The following is a 14862-nucleotide window of genomic DNA, read 5'->3' as shown; positions in this document are numbered from 1 at the left end:
CCACAGTTCATTAATTATTCCAATACAGGGTAACAGTTAAGAAGGTGGGCTCTGTGAGTTTAAATATATGATCCACCTTTGACTAGCCGGTGATTTTCATAAAGTTATCCTAGCTGTGTCTCAATTTCCAAAAAAATAAAGTATAAAATAATAACATCTGCCTCACAGGGTTGCTGTGAGGATTAAATGAGTTAGTACAAATGAGTGAGGATTAAATGAGTTAGTAGCCAAGTATTTAGAACACTGCCTCTGTCTCACAAAGGGTAAGATTCAAATGCTAGCTATCATTATTATCACTACTACTACTACTGTAATATTGATATATTAAAGGATACTTAATCTCCACTTTTGCCTATTACAAATAATGCTACATTGAATATATCTGTACAAACATCTCTGAGTACTTTCTGTACTTAAATGTCCAAAGGGTAAATTCTTGGCAGAGAAACTGATGCAGCCAAGACTACAGGCATTTACTATTTTGAAAAAGATGGTTAACACGCACATATAGTCATCTGATTTAAAGCAAAGATTCCAAGACAATTCAACAAAGAAAGGATTGTTATTTCAATAAATGGTGCTGATATAACTGGATATCGATATGGAAGAAAATTAATGTAACCTCTACTTCACATCATAACCAAAAATTTATTGGAGGTAAACCACAGCCCTAAATGCAAGAGGCAAAAACTTCTAGGGAAAAAACAAAATTGGAGAATATAGTCATGACCTTGGGGTAAGTGAAGAGATCTTATATAGGAAACAGAAAGCACAAACCAAAAAAGAAAAAATTAACAGATTTCAAATGTTATCAAGAATGTGAATAGGGAAGCCATACACTAGGAGAAGACAGTGGCAACACACATATAAGACAATGGACTCATATCCAGAATATATAAAGAACATGTGCAGTTGTCCCTTGGTATCCACAGGGGATTGGTCCCAGGACCCCCCTCAGACGCTAAAGTCCCTTATAAAAAATGGAACAGTATTTGCATATAACTTATACACATCCTCCCATAAAATTTAAATCATCTCTACATTACTTGTAATACTGAATACAATGTAATTGCTACATAAATAGTTGTAAATACAATGTAAATGCCATGTAAATAGTTGTCAGTACATAGCAAATTCAAATTTTGCTTTTTGGAACTTCCTGAAAATGTTTTGGAATGTTTTTGATCCACAATTGGATGAATCCATGGATGTGGAACCCATGGATATGGAGGGCCAACTGTATAGAACTTCCTACAAATCAATCTAGACAAACAACCTTGAAAACTGGGAAAAGATCTAAATAGGTACTTCACAAAACAGGATATCCAAATGGCTAATAAAACCTGAAAAGCATGCTTAAGCTTAGTACTCATCAGGAAAATGAAATTAAAATCACAAAATAACAATACACACCCACCAAAATGGCTAAAATTAGAAAGACTGACAATGAGAAGTGTTGGTGAGGACACAGAGGAACTGGAACTCTCATAGTTTGCTGGTAAGGATGCAAACTGGTTCAATACTTTTCCAAACTGATTGGCCAGTACCTACTATAGTGAAACATGCCTACCCTATGACTTGGCAATTTTACTCCTAGGTATATACAAAAAAGAAATAAGTTAAAATATCCATTAGAAGGCTTGTATAAGGATTTCATAGCAGTTTCACTCACAGTAGCCAAAAACTACAAACACTCCAAACGCCCATCAAAGGAGAACAGATAAATTTTGGTATACTTATACAGTGAAATACTGCATAGCTTGAAAAAGCACAAACACACAATAATATAGATGCACACAATAATATGGATAAATCTCAGAAATTACGTTGAACAAAAGAAGCCAGACATATACAAAAGAGTACATATTGTATAATTTACAAACAGGCAAATGAACCTATGGTGATAGAAGTCAGAATAATGATTACCTCTGTTAAGAGACTACTGACCAAGAATTGACTGAGAAGGGGCCTGAGGGAATTTTCTAGGGTGATAGAATTGTATCTTGATCTGGGTGATGATCACACAGATGCATAGATATGAAAAATTCATCAAGAGATTAAGAGATACACACTTCACTGTAAGTTATATGTCAATTAAAAAATATATGTACATGTATATATTGTCCAACTGTTCTCCATAAGTATGTCTCTTACAAATTTTTATGAATCAGTGTCAAGGGCAAGGATTCTATTTTGTTCACCACTGTATACTCAATGCTTAACACAGTGCCCAGTACCTAGCAGATAGTTCATAAGTATTTTTGAAAAAGTAAACTTATTACGACTGTAGTTTATACAAATTCTAAAAACTTGCCTCTTCCTTTCAAATATATTAAAAATTCCAAAAACTATAAAATCTGAGACACAGGAAAGCTAATAAGAAAGACAGAATAATTATACCCAAGAATATGGCTCACCTTCTTTGGATCAAGATTCCCAAAAACTGAACTGGCATGGGGACAGACTTCAGACAGTGAACAACCAATCTTCATAATATCGTTATTTCTACTGATACTCTAGAAGAATAGATATAGTATAAGATTCAGTAAAATATTATTTGACAGTGTTATGCAAATGAGGGTTCTACTATGCATAATACTTAAAAGGTTTTGGAGTATTAGAAATTAAATCAATTCTTATGTCATTATTTTTTCATAATTCAAACAAGTTCTTTGTAAGAAATGGAACTAGGCTATAGAAAATTTTTACTTCCCGATGAGTTCAAATTACTTGGAATTCAAACTAAGATACCAAATATTATTAATATCATATTAAGAGGTAACTTTAAACAATTGTCTCTGGGTTTTACTTTAGCTCTAATTGCTCAAAATAGATACCATATTTTGGTCAAATGACATGGGTCTTCTCACATATTTGTTGTTGTGTAAAGGAAACATGTAAAAACAATTTCAAAATGTACAGGTTCTCTGTATATAAATACTGTAATCTAGTTAGTAAATTTATTTCTCACAGGGGCATGGGTTAACAATTTTGAAACTACTTTAGGTATATACTAGGACTGAACAAGTTAAGTAAATATGTTCTAGATAATGAAAGCAGGGAGAGAGAAATTACAAATAAGGAAGGCTAGAATGAACCTGCAGTGTTAGATTACAATTGGGAAGTATCAGTATGAACTTGTGTGTGTGTGTGTGTATATACACACACACACACACACACACACACATATACACAAACACACATATATGTGTGTGCATGTGTGTGTATACATATATGTTTGTGTGTTAATATATGCATATATGAAAGAGACACAGAGATACAGATGTGTATATGTGTTAGTTATATATATATATATTTGTATTTATATAGTATATTTATAAATATATATATAGTTCCTATCTCTGTCCGCTCAGAGAGCCTAGAAGCAATGACACTCAAGTAGCAATAAGCACACCTAGTGCCTAGATCTTGATTTTTAAACACCATTCTCCAATAAAAGGAACAAGAGTTCTTTGGAGAGTGGTTGAATCCAGGGCTAGGAAAGGGAAATAAAAGATGATCCTGGAACATCTGGTGATGCCAGAAAGTCAAGAAATATTCAAAAAAAGAATGGGTGCATTTTAAAGGATACAGTAGCTAATGTGAACAATCTCCTATTGGTCAAAGCTGGAACAATTTAAACAACAAAATAAATGATAGTATGGGATTATAATCCATGGAATAAATACCCATGGATTTATATTAATATAAATAATTGAATAAATAAATACATAAATGCTGGAGAGGAAACAGCTCTTCCTTAAAGAGGAATTCCAATTAATAAATGTAGAAGGAATGAGGAAAATAGAAAACCATCATTAGGCAAAGGCCATAGCAATAAATAAAAAATTCGTGGGTAAATAGTTTAAGAGAAACAAGATTAGATAGTCTCAATGCATCTCACTCTAAAACACTTATTACTTACAAAAGGAAAAACAGTAACTTTACAACTGAGAAACCCAGCAGTTACCACCTTAACCAAGTGGATCAAGGTTAACATCATCAATAGTGAAATATAACAACATCATAAATCCCCAATATGACGTACTTTCAGTACACATCACTTCTGTAGTACTACTGCCAATCTATTTATGAGAAATCATAAACAAATACAAACTGACCAGAATTCATTAAAAATGTCAAAATCATGAAAAATATGTATAAATAAAGGAACTATCAAAAGTTGGAAGAGACTAAGGATACATGACAACTAAATATAATGTGGGATCCTGAATTAGATCCTGTAATAGAAACAAAAAAAAAGGCGGGGGGGGGGCGGGGAACTGGTGGAATTTGAATAAGAGCTGTAGTTAAGATTTAACAGCATTGTACTAATGTTAATTTCCTGACTTTGACCATTGTACTTTGGTTATGTAAAATGTTAGCAACAAGGAAAGCTAGGTGAAGGGTATAAAGAAATTAATTTTACAACTTTCCTGTAAGTCTAAAGTTATTTCAAAGTAAACTGTTAAATATATATATATATGTTCTTTAAAAATATACCAATAACATGAAGTCAGAAAGAGAAAAACAAGTATTGTATATTAACGCATATATGTGGAATCTAGAAAAATGGTACAGATGAACCGGTTTGCAAGGCAGAAATAAAGACACAGATGTAGAGAACAAACGTATGGACACCAAGGGGGAAAAGTGGGGGGCGGAGGGAGGGTGGGAGGGGGGGATGAACTGGTAGATTGGGATTGACATGTATACACTAATATGTATAAAATAGATAACTAATAAGAACCTACTGTATTAATAAATAAAATTCAAAAACACAGAAACAAAATTAAAAAATCTATATCAATACCATATTCAATAAGGCTAGAAAGAACATGATTATCTCTGTAACTGAAAATAAACTCTGAAAGCAGTTCAAACGACATCATGATGAATATAAGTATTGATAAACAGCAAAAATGGGAAGTGAATTTAAACTGATCCTAAGACACACTTGAAGGAGCCTTTGTAAATAAACTCCTGGAATGAGCTCTCTAAAGTTCAAAATACACCGAAGTATTTTACATAATTAGATTTTGTAGGTATACGGACTAGCATAAACAGAAGCTCTTTTTCTCAAAGGTCAAATACTTAAGATTCCTTCAACTGCCACTCATCAAACTAGGCCTACCAAAAATTCTGAAGTGTTTCATGTAAATGGCTTAAATGGCAGAAATCCATAGTGGTAGAAACACAGAGACTATGTGTGAGCAAACCTTCATCTTGACCTGCCTCCACATGTTTCTAAATCTCTATTTACTCTTCATCTACACCCTATCCCAACCTAATCAAATGTTTAAATTTGCATCTTTTTTTTCCTGCCATATTCTTTCTGTAGGATTACTATTTTATTGTTGCCCTTCCTGTTACACAGGATGTACACAACTGGTGTTACAAAGTACAATACATTCTACAGCTGAGCACCACTTTCTGTAACTGAACAGGCAAAGAAATTATACTGAACATCAGCATCTGGCAGTATTTTTCAGAAAAAAAAAAAGTGTCTAAGGTGGGTTTAAATTGATTAACACTATTAAATCACTTCTAATATTTGATATTATATGATTCAATACAGCCATACAATTACATAAAATGTGTTAACATCAAAGAATACAACCAAAATTAAGATAGCAAACAAAGCCTATATAACTTTTTTTTAACAGAAAATACTCTTGAAACCTGCATGTAACTGCCCATTCTTTTAAAGAAAACCTACTTAAAGCAAAATTATCAACCTCCAGAAAAATCACACACACTAAGCCTATCCCCATAAAGTGTACAAAATGCACACTTGAAAAATACAAAATTAAAACTGTAAGCAACAGGTGAGCTGCATATAAGAATGTGAAAAGAAGTTCTCCCAGTTTTAGCACTGTTGTATAAAGAACTGTCTTTTGATGTGAAATTCATGAATTGTCCTCCTGTTGGGACCACACTTTACAAAAATACCACATTTTTGAAACGAGATTACAGAGCAAGATAGAGCATCTTAGCAATGGCATCTTACTAAAGTATTTTTCTTTGATTTTTACTACTTTATCAAAATATATCAAAATTTTATCAAACATCAAAAGATGTCCCTTAGATATGTAGGATTCATTTTTAAAATTCTTGCCTAGAAACAATATACAAAGGAGAAGCATATTCACTCCCAATCACACTCCTGAAAGAAGATTCTCAAGGTTGAGAAGGGTCTTCTTTTTCTCACTGGTTGTTTTTGGCCTTAGCATGTGTTAAGATGTGAGATTTCAGGTTAGTCGACTGAGCAAACTTATTACAACCATCGAAAGGGCACATACAGGGCGTGTCTCCGGTATGGATTCACACATATGTGCACAAACAATTTGCTTCTCGAAAAAAATCATTCGATTCATATGGAAGCCTTAGCAGTTTTCACTTCATCTTTTCATCCAATTAAGACATTTTTCCTCACTTTTTCAAATATGTTTAAATTTCTACAGGGGCCTCAACTTCACGGTTGAAATCAGAGGTTGGTAAATTATGGGCTCTCCTACCTGTTTTGGTAAATAAAATTTTAATAGATCACAGCTATACGTATTTATTTATGTATTGTCTATGGCTGCCTTTGCACTACAATGGCAGCTTTTGTAGAGCTGAACAGTTGCAAAAGAGACCCACAAACCTTAAAATATTTACTATCTAATATTTCACAGAAAAAGTTTGCTGACTCCTGGTTTAAATCATAGTTCCAAATTCAAGCAACAGCTTCACATAAAGGTCAATAAAAATCAAAGTCTAGAGCTGCAATGACCAATACAATAGCCAATTCTTACTTGAAATATGGCTAGTCTGATTTAAGTTGTGCTGTAAATCTAAAATATACACTGGATATGAAAAAAAGGAAAATAAACTATCTTGGTAACATTTATATTGATTATATTTTGAAATGATATTTTGGATATGCTGAGTTACATAAAACATATTTATTAAAATCAATTTTGCCCATTTCTTTTTACTTTTTTATGTGTCTGCTAAATTTTAAATTACTTATATGGCTCACATTATATTTCTACCAGACAGTGCTGGTCTGAAAATCTTATTTAAGATAATAAATGTTTTTCCTATATAATGAGCTTAAAAATATCATTTATCATCCAACCTGGGACACTGTTGAGAGGAACACAGGTGCTATTAATGCAGAGACAATGGGCATTGAACCAGAACATTGTGGGCAACCTTTAGAAAATATGTTCATAAGCAGAGATACAAATTTGCCAAAATTTTTCTATGACTATCAGCCTTCTAAAATGTTTTCTATATAGATTTAAGAACACTGAGTTAATCGTATGTCTTCTATAACCTTTCTTCTCATAAATCCTATTTCCCACATTGCCAATTCACTCTACCCGTACAAAAAGGAGTTCTCAGGCCGCAGAAGTACAGAGAAATGTTATTCCCTTCCCTCCCATATCATGTAGTTCACAAAATTAAAAATTAGTGAGTAATTGTGTACCTCTGAGGGATTCACCTTTTAAATTCTGGAACATAAGCACTTTGGTGCTTTGCTTTGTATTTAAAACTGAGTAAACTTATCTGTCTTGAAGCATGCCAATGTAAAATTATAAATGTTCCATTAGTACTTCCAATTATATGATGAGAAAAACATTGTACCTCAAATTCAAAATTAAGCCAATAGAAAAAAATGACTGAAATTTTAAAACTTAGTATCACTTAAGAAACAATCTTATCAGAGACCTCTAGATGGGGCTGTAACTTCAGAAATACAACAGTTTTTCAGCATCTTCAGTAATTGATGCAGCCTAGATGTGTTAAATTGAATGTAATTCTAAAACCACAACTACAATTTTGCTGTTTTCTTTTTTAACTCAGTGTATTATGAGCCTACTACTCATAATTCTGGTATTAAGTTCCAGCTGTAACCATTTGTCTTCTAATAATGCCTTGTGTTAAATAATGTTCAATAAAAATTAAGCATTGAGAATAACAATGATATATATACATTACAGGGTTTTTATTTTTGTTTTTGTTGGGGAGGTCCTGGATTAGTGGAGGAAAGGGTGGGAGAGGAAATCAACCAGGCTACTATTTACCTGGGCCCAAAACGTTACTGCATCTTCTACATGACTTCCAACCACATCTTCAACTAAAACCAAATCACAATGCAAAGAAAATTAGAAATTAATCAAGATCATCTAGCTCTTACAATCAAAAATAATTTTTAGTGTCAGTACCTTTACTGTAATGTACTTCTTCATCCATTTGGACAATTCCTGAAAAACTAAAACAATTTAATACTTTGAATTAGGTTCTATTAATCTGTCCATTAACACTGAATAAAGACTAAACCATATAATGTCCAAATTCCTCCAAGTATGTTTTGTCCTAAGTTATCAAAATTTAAATTCTATATTAAAAACAACCCCAAAGATATTTTCTTCAATAATTGTTTTGAGTATATTGTATTTTGCAATTTTATCATACGCAATTTCTATCTTTGAAATTATCTCCTTAGCCAAACCTTTACAAATTTACCTTGAAGGGTATAATTCATGCACACTTTGATCAGTTACATAAATACTTCAGAACAATGTGCATACTCTTTTAAAATAATTGACGCCCTCCCCAAACATGAGTAGGACTTCCATAATCTAAACAAAAAGAAACACTACAAACATATGTAAAACAAATGCTTCCGACTGGTATTTAATTTTTAAATAAACATATCCATTTTATTTAAAAGGCATAGTTGTTTCTGCTTTTGAAGATACCCTGCATTTAAAAACTGCAAAATGAATCAAACTTTACAATACCTTCAAACATAATTTTCATTAAATAATTTGCTTTCCCAACTGCAAAATATTTCAAGATAAATGTCTACTAGTTTATAATTTTATCCTTAAAACACCAGAAGATTGCACTTTACATGCATAAATGTTAGTTTTTTGAAGGAAATGGAAAACAATAAATTTTTTTAAAGAAATTTAAGAGTTAACTATACATCACTACACCAAAGCTCCAAATACTCTCCCAACTACGGGCAAAAAAGTTAACCCTATGGGGGGGGAGGGGGGAAGGTCATAAAAATTATTTTTTAAACTTTATTCTTATTTTTGTTACAACTTTAGAAAAATTTTTTTGCATACACTAACTAGGATCAACACATCTTTAAAAGAAAGATTCTTCCTCAAATATTGGCCAAAAGTAATTTTTAAATTGAGCAAAAAGTTGTAAAATCAAGTTGAAATCTGTTCTGGGAGACTATATTTCACTGGAAGGCACTGGCTTAAACTTAGTAAAAATGAAAATGTTTACTTTGGAAATCGCACCACACGATCTAAAAAGCCACTGCTAGAATAATCTTTAAATCTTACTTTTAAAGGGGTCAAAAAAGACTTTTTCACATGGTTATGAAGGAAGTGATGCTGCACCCACTTTCTGCAAACCTGGATTACCAAACGGCACTTCCAATTCACATCGAGAGTTTGGAATAAGTAAGTCCAGGTCGCTCCTTAACACCTATTTTAGGAGGGATTTCGAAGTTTAAACGGCACGTAGTTTGCGGGAAGAGAAAATTCCACCCGACAAGAGGCCTGCGGGTCCCTGTCTTCACCCAGAACACGCAGGTCTCAGTTATTTGCAGGCCGGCTTCGCCTCCCGGCACCACACTCAGCAACTGGGGCGCCTGTCACCCTCAGAAGTGGGCCGGCGGCTCGGAGACCCAGAAGGCCAGGAAACGGGCCGCGCCCATACTGGTCAGCCCTAAAAGACCACCAGGGGTGAAAATACGGTCCCTGAAGCAGCCACCATCGAACCTACCAAAAAGACTCCTACTGACCTCGCACTGCTCACAAGAGAAGTTCTAGAAAAGTGCCCCCGGCCCCACATGCCTGGCCCTCAGCCCTCTATCCCAAGGCCGTGGCTTGCCGTCAGCTCACCGTCAGCCCGCCGTCAGCCGGAAGTGGCGCATGTGCAGAGGCTTACCTCGCGTGCCCCGCTCTGGCCCCACACTGCGCTTGCGCGATCGTCGCTGCGCCTTCATACTGGCTTGGCGTGAGCCGGTGCTGCGCTCACGTGACCACCAAAGCCTGGGGGCCTAGGGCGGGGCGTGCTGGCTGAGGCCAGGCACCCAGAGGGCCGCGCACGGAGACTGCGCTGGCAAGATTTATGGGCCGGTATTCCCAGCACCTGCGGGCTAATGGCTGCTTCTTTAACAAGGCTTCAAATAATGACATAAGGTAGTGGCTTGGATTTTGTGGCCTTTCCTAATTTGTACACGGTGATTAAAATTTTAAAGCAGCCAAGTAAGAAGAATCCCGGCATTCTTTTTTACAGGTGGAAAGGAGAAAATGACTTTGGTTAATGAAAATGTGGTTTTCATATTCGTAGCTTTACAAGCATTTCTCAGTCCAGCCTAGCGTCAGATCTCTCTCTTGTGTTGCAGCGTTTTTCACGACATTAAGGGGGAAAAACTAATATAGCTTACCTATCCAGTTATAAGCAGATATTACCCTTTGTGGCAAACCTTGCATAACAGTAGAAAATTATCTCCATTAATTTTTAACAGCTTGATTGAAGTATAATTAATATACAATAAGCTGCAGGTATTAAAAGTACATACTTAGATGACCGAACATACTATATACTGCTGCAGTCATCCTCACTGTTAAGAAAGATAGCAGTCATTTCCTTTACCCCACCCCCCAAAAGTTTCCTCATGCCTTTTTATAGTACTTGGCTCCCCATGACTACCCCAAAGAACAGATTCTGCTTTCTGTCACCATACGTAAGTTTGCATTTTCTAGAACTGGATGTTAATGAAATCATACAATATGTCCATTTTCTCTGTTTTCTTTCATTCAGCATAATTATTTTGAGATTCATCCATTTTTTCACAGGTATCAATAGTTCGTTGCTCCTTATTGCTAAGTACTATTCCACTGATACCAGCTGTGGGGTTTTAGTAGATACCCTTTATCAGATTGAAGAAATTACCTTCTAAGTTTGCTGAGAGTTTTTATCATGAATGTATATTCAGTTTTGTCGAATACTCCATCTATTGTGATGATCATGTGGTTCTTTTTTAGTTAGTTAATATGATGAATTACATTGGCTGATTTTCAAATGTTAAACCAACCTTGCACCTCTTGGATAAAACCCACTTGGTCATGATGTATTATCCTTTTTATATATTCTTGTATTAGATTTGCTAAAATGTTAAGAATTTTTGCATCTATGTTCAAGAGGGATATTGGTCTGAAATTTTCTTTTCTTGTAATGTCTTTGTCTGGTTTTGATACAGAGCAATACTGGCCACATAGAATGAGTTGTAAAGAATTCCTAACTTCAGTTTTCTGGAAAAGTCTGTATAGAATTGGTAATCTTTGTTCCTTAAATATTTGGTAAAATTCACATGCAGCCATCTGGGCCTGGAATTTTCTTTGTGGGAATGTTATTAACCACAAATTCAGTTTATTTAATTGATACATAGGCTAATCAGCATATAATAGATATAGGGCTAATCATCTATTATCTATTTATTATTGAATGAACTTCATAGTTTGTGTCTTTCAAGGAATTTATCCATTTCATCCAAGCTGTCAAATTCATTGGCATGAAGTTGTTTATAACATTCCTTTATTAGCCTTTTAATATCTATAGAATCTATAGTGATATCACCACTCTTGTTCCTAATGTTGGTGAATTGTCTGCTCTCTTTATCTTTTGCTGATCCATCTAGCTAGAGGTTTATCAATTTTGTCTTCTCAAAAAAAACCCAGCATTTGGTTTTATTCATTTTCTCTATTACTTCTCTGTTTTCTATTTCTATTTCTGCTCTGATCTTTATTATTTCCTTTTTCCTATTTATTTTAATTTTCATTTTCTTTTCTTCCTCTAGTTTCTTAAGGTGAAAGCTGAGGTCACTGATTTGAAATCTCCTTTTCTGGTATAGGCATTTGGTGCTGTAAATTTTCCTCTAAGTACTGCTTTAGCTGAATCACACACATATTTTTATGTTTTCATTCTCATTCCATTAAAATTACTTTGATTCCTCTTCTAATTTTTTTCTTTGACCCATGGATTATTTAGACACATGTTATATAAGTTTCAAATATTTGGAGATGTCCCAAATATTGGGACACCTTGTTTTGATTTCTAATTTAATTCCATTGCTGTCAGAGGACATAAATTACCATCTGAATCATCTTAAAAGTATTGAGACTTGTTTTATGGCCTAGAATATAGTCAATCTTAGTAAATGTTCCATGTGCACTAAAAAAAGAAAAAAGAATGTGTACAGCAGTTCTCCCTTATCCATGGTTTCACTTTCCACAGTTTCAGTTACCCATGGTCAACCAGGGTTTGAAAATATTAAATGGAAAATTCCAAAAATAAACAATTGTAAGTATTAAATTGTGCACCCATCTGAGTAAGTATGATGAAATCCTACACTTTCCTGCTTCATACTGCCCTGGATCCCCAACCATTGACATTGTCTGCTCCTAACATCCAACCACTGACATCATCATGGCCTGATGACCCACGATCACCCAAAGTAGATGACCTTCCTTCTGACATATCTTCAGAAAGTCAATAGTAGCCCAATGCTACATCACAATGCCTATGCCATTCACTTCACTTCATCTAATCATGTAGCCATTGTATCATCTCACATCATCACAAGAAGAAATGTGGCTACAGTACAATAAGATATTGTGAGAGAAAATTTTTATCACATACTTTTTTTATAGTATATTGTTATAATTGTTCTATTTTGTTAGTTATTATTGTTAATCTCTTACTGTGCCTAATTTATACATTAAACTTTATCATAGGTATGTATGTATAGAAAAAATGTAATATTTATAGGGTTTGGTACCATCTACGGTTTCAAGAATCCACTAGGGTTCTTGGAACATATCGACCAGGGCTAAGGGGGGACTACTGTATTCTGCTGTCATTAGGTTGCGTGTTATATAAATGTCACTTAGGTCAAGTTGGTTAATAGTTGTTCAGGTCTTCTATATCCCTACTGACTTTATATCTACATAACCCATTGGTTAGGGAGGCCCTTAGGTCATTAACTCTGACTCAAGCCTCCAGCACCTGAGAAGCATCTAGGGCAAAAAGCAAGATCTAAGTTGATCTATCCCAATTATATATATTTAAGGACTGTCGAAATAAAGAGTGTGGCCAGACCCACTGTACCCACTGAGATGGACTTCGGCCAGGACTTCATTTATCATTGGGCTTCCATAAAACCAGAGGACCATAATGGTGTTTTGGGTCCTTTGGGATCCATATCAGCTCAGATCCTGTCCAATAGTCCTTGGTTTAAAAATCTCAATATTCCTCTTTCTCCACTGCATAGTTACCCTGGTAAATGGTGTTAAATGACTGACCCTTTGGGGAAGCATCAAGGGGATGTTTATCATATATACTTGAGAATCCTTCCTCAAAGGGATCTGGGCTTTCCCTTCCATCAATGGGCTCTAGATCTGAACTGCCTTAGATTCAGAAATTGAGTGAGGAACCGTGGTTATACAAGTCAAATAACATCCTAATCAGCTGTGCTTCTATCTTTCCCCTTGGAACATCATGATCTTAACCTTCTTCTCAGATCCATGCCTTCGTACCTATTAATTATGTCCATTGGGCCTCTGACAGTTAAGTTCCACAACCTGGCCTTTGACATTTCTGCATCCCATCATCTACACTTACATAAAGGAGCCCAGTATCATGGCAGCATCTTCTACCATCAACTCTACCCTGCAGAGGTTAGTCACTGCCAAACTTCTGTGTTGCCAATATATGCTTCACCATTACATTTCTTATTGCCTTAGTTACAAGCATCATCTGAGCCTTCCCAAAGAAAACAGTCAAGTGGTAGCTTCTCCAGTTTTAAACAACGAATCCATTCTAACACTGCTGTTTTCCTGAGCTTTCTGACCCCTTCCTCAATACTATGCCAAATAACTTCTGTCATTTCTACCATATCTTCCATATGCTATCGTAGCAATGTGTTAGGACCAACTCCAGATACCCTTGCCAGGACATTAAAGCCTGAGTCATGAGTAAGTGCTACGATGTCACTCTTTCCTGTCAAGCCTTATATTCCACTCCCTGATCCAACACCCTCAAGATCTATTCCCAAACATGTTTCCTAGGTCCCTGCCAGTACATTTAGACCAGAACCTGCAGTTCATGCAGATTGTAACCTATCCTCCTATAGGAAGGACTGTATATCTGCTCTAAGAGTACGCTGAGATCTGATCCTAGTTATCAGTTTAGAGTCAATGAGGCATAGCAGGGATGGGTCTTAAGGAGAACAAGTATTATCTTGCAATGCAAGTGCCTCAAATAGGCTTTGCAGGATCTCCAGGCAAGTGCAGGCTGCTCTCCTCTAGCAATGTGGAGGAGACTGCTTCGGCCAGCTCAAAGGTTCAAGAAAACCTGAGGGTTCAATATTTCTCAGTCTCACCAACACATGTCCCCATTGCATGTTTCAGGGTTCCTTTTCCTGTAGGCATGCTAACTTTGGTGGAGGAAATGATCAAGGCTGTGCATTCAGTTTCCTTTGCAGCCTTGCCACCTTTACTATTAAATTTGGGCTGGAATGTCAGCACAGACGGCCTACATCCACATGAGATGAGATTTTTCTTGAAAGGTGCTATTGAGGCACTCTGGTTTCCGCAGCATGCCTTAAGTAGCTAACATGAACCTATGCCATTGTCTTTTTTCAAGGTTTCCAAAGCAGTTAACAATGGCTAAAGAACACCTCCATCTTTATAATTTCTGTTAGTCCCATTCCACAGTAATGTCACTGCTATGGTATAACCTAACACTTCACCTTCCACCTGCTATTCATGCAAATCCACT

At 35.4% G+C, this 14862-nt stretch overlaps 1 protein-coding gene across 1 annotated transcript in view; it reads right to left on the bottom strand.

Moving 5' to 3' along the window:
* Window positions 1-9763, bottom strand: part of STK31 (serine/threonine kinase 31) — a 91858-nt gene extending 82095 nt beyond the window's left edge. The window contains 3 exon segments of the mRNA XM_082472203.1: window positions 2418-2516; window positions 8076-8128; window positions 8217-9763. Of these exon segments, the coding sequence (XP_082328329.1) occupies window positions 2418-2516; window positions 8076-8128; window positions 8217-8244 (180 nt within the window). The 5' untranslated portion in view covers window positions 8245-9763.
* Window positions 9764-14862: the final 5099 nt, after the last annotated feature.

This window comes from Balaenoptera physalus (genome assembly GCF_965194825.1).
Source record: "Balaenoptera physalus genome assembly, chromosome: 8".
Lineage (NCBI taxonomy): Eukaryota > Metazoa > Chordata > Mammalia > Artiodactyla > Balaenopteridae > Balaenoptera > Balaenoptera physalus.
The sequence above is the reverse complement of the archived record's forward strand: the minus strand, read 5'-3'. Positions and strand labels throughout refer to the sequence as shown.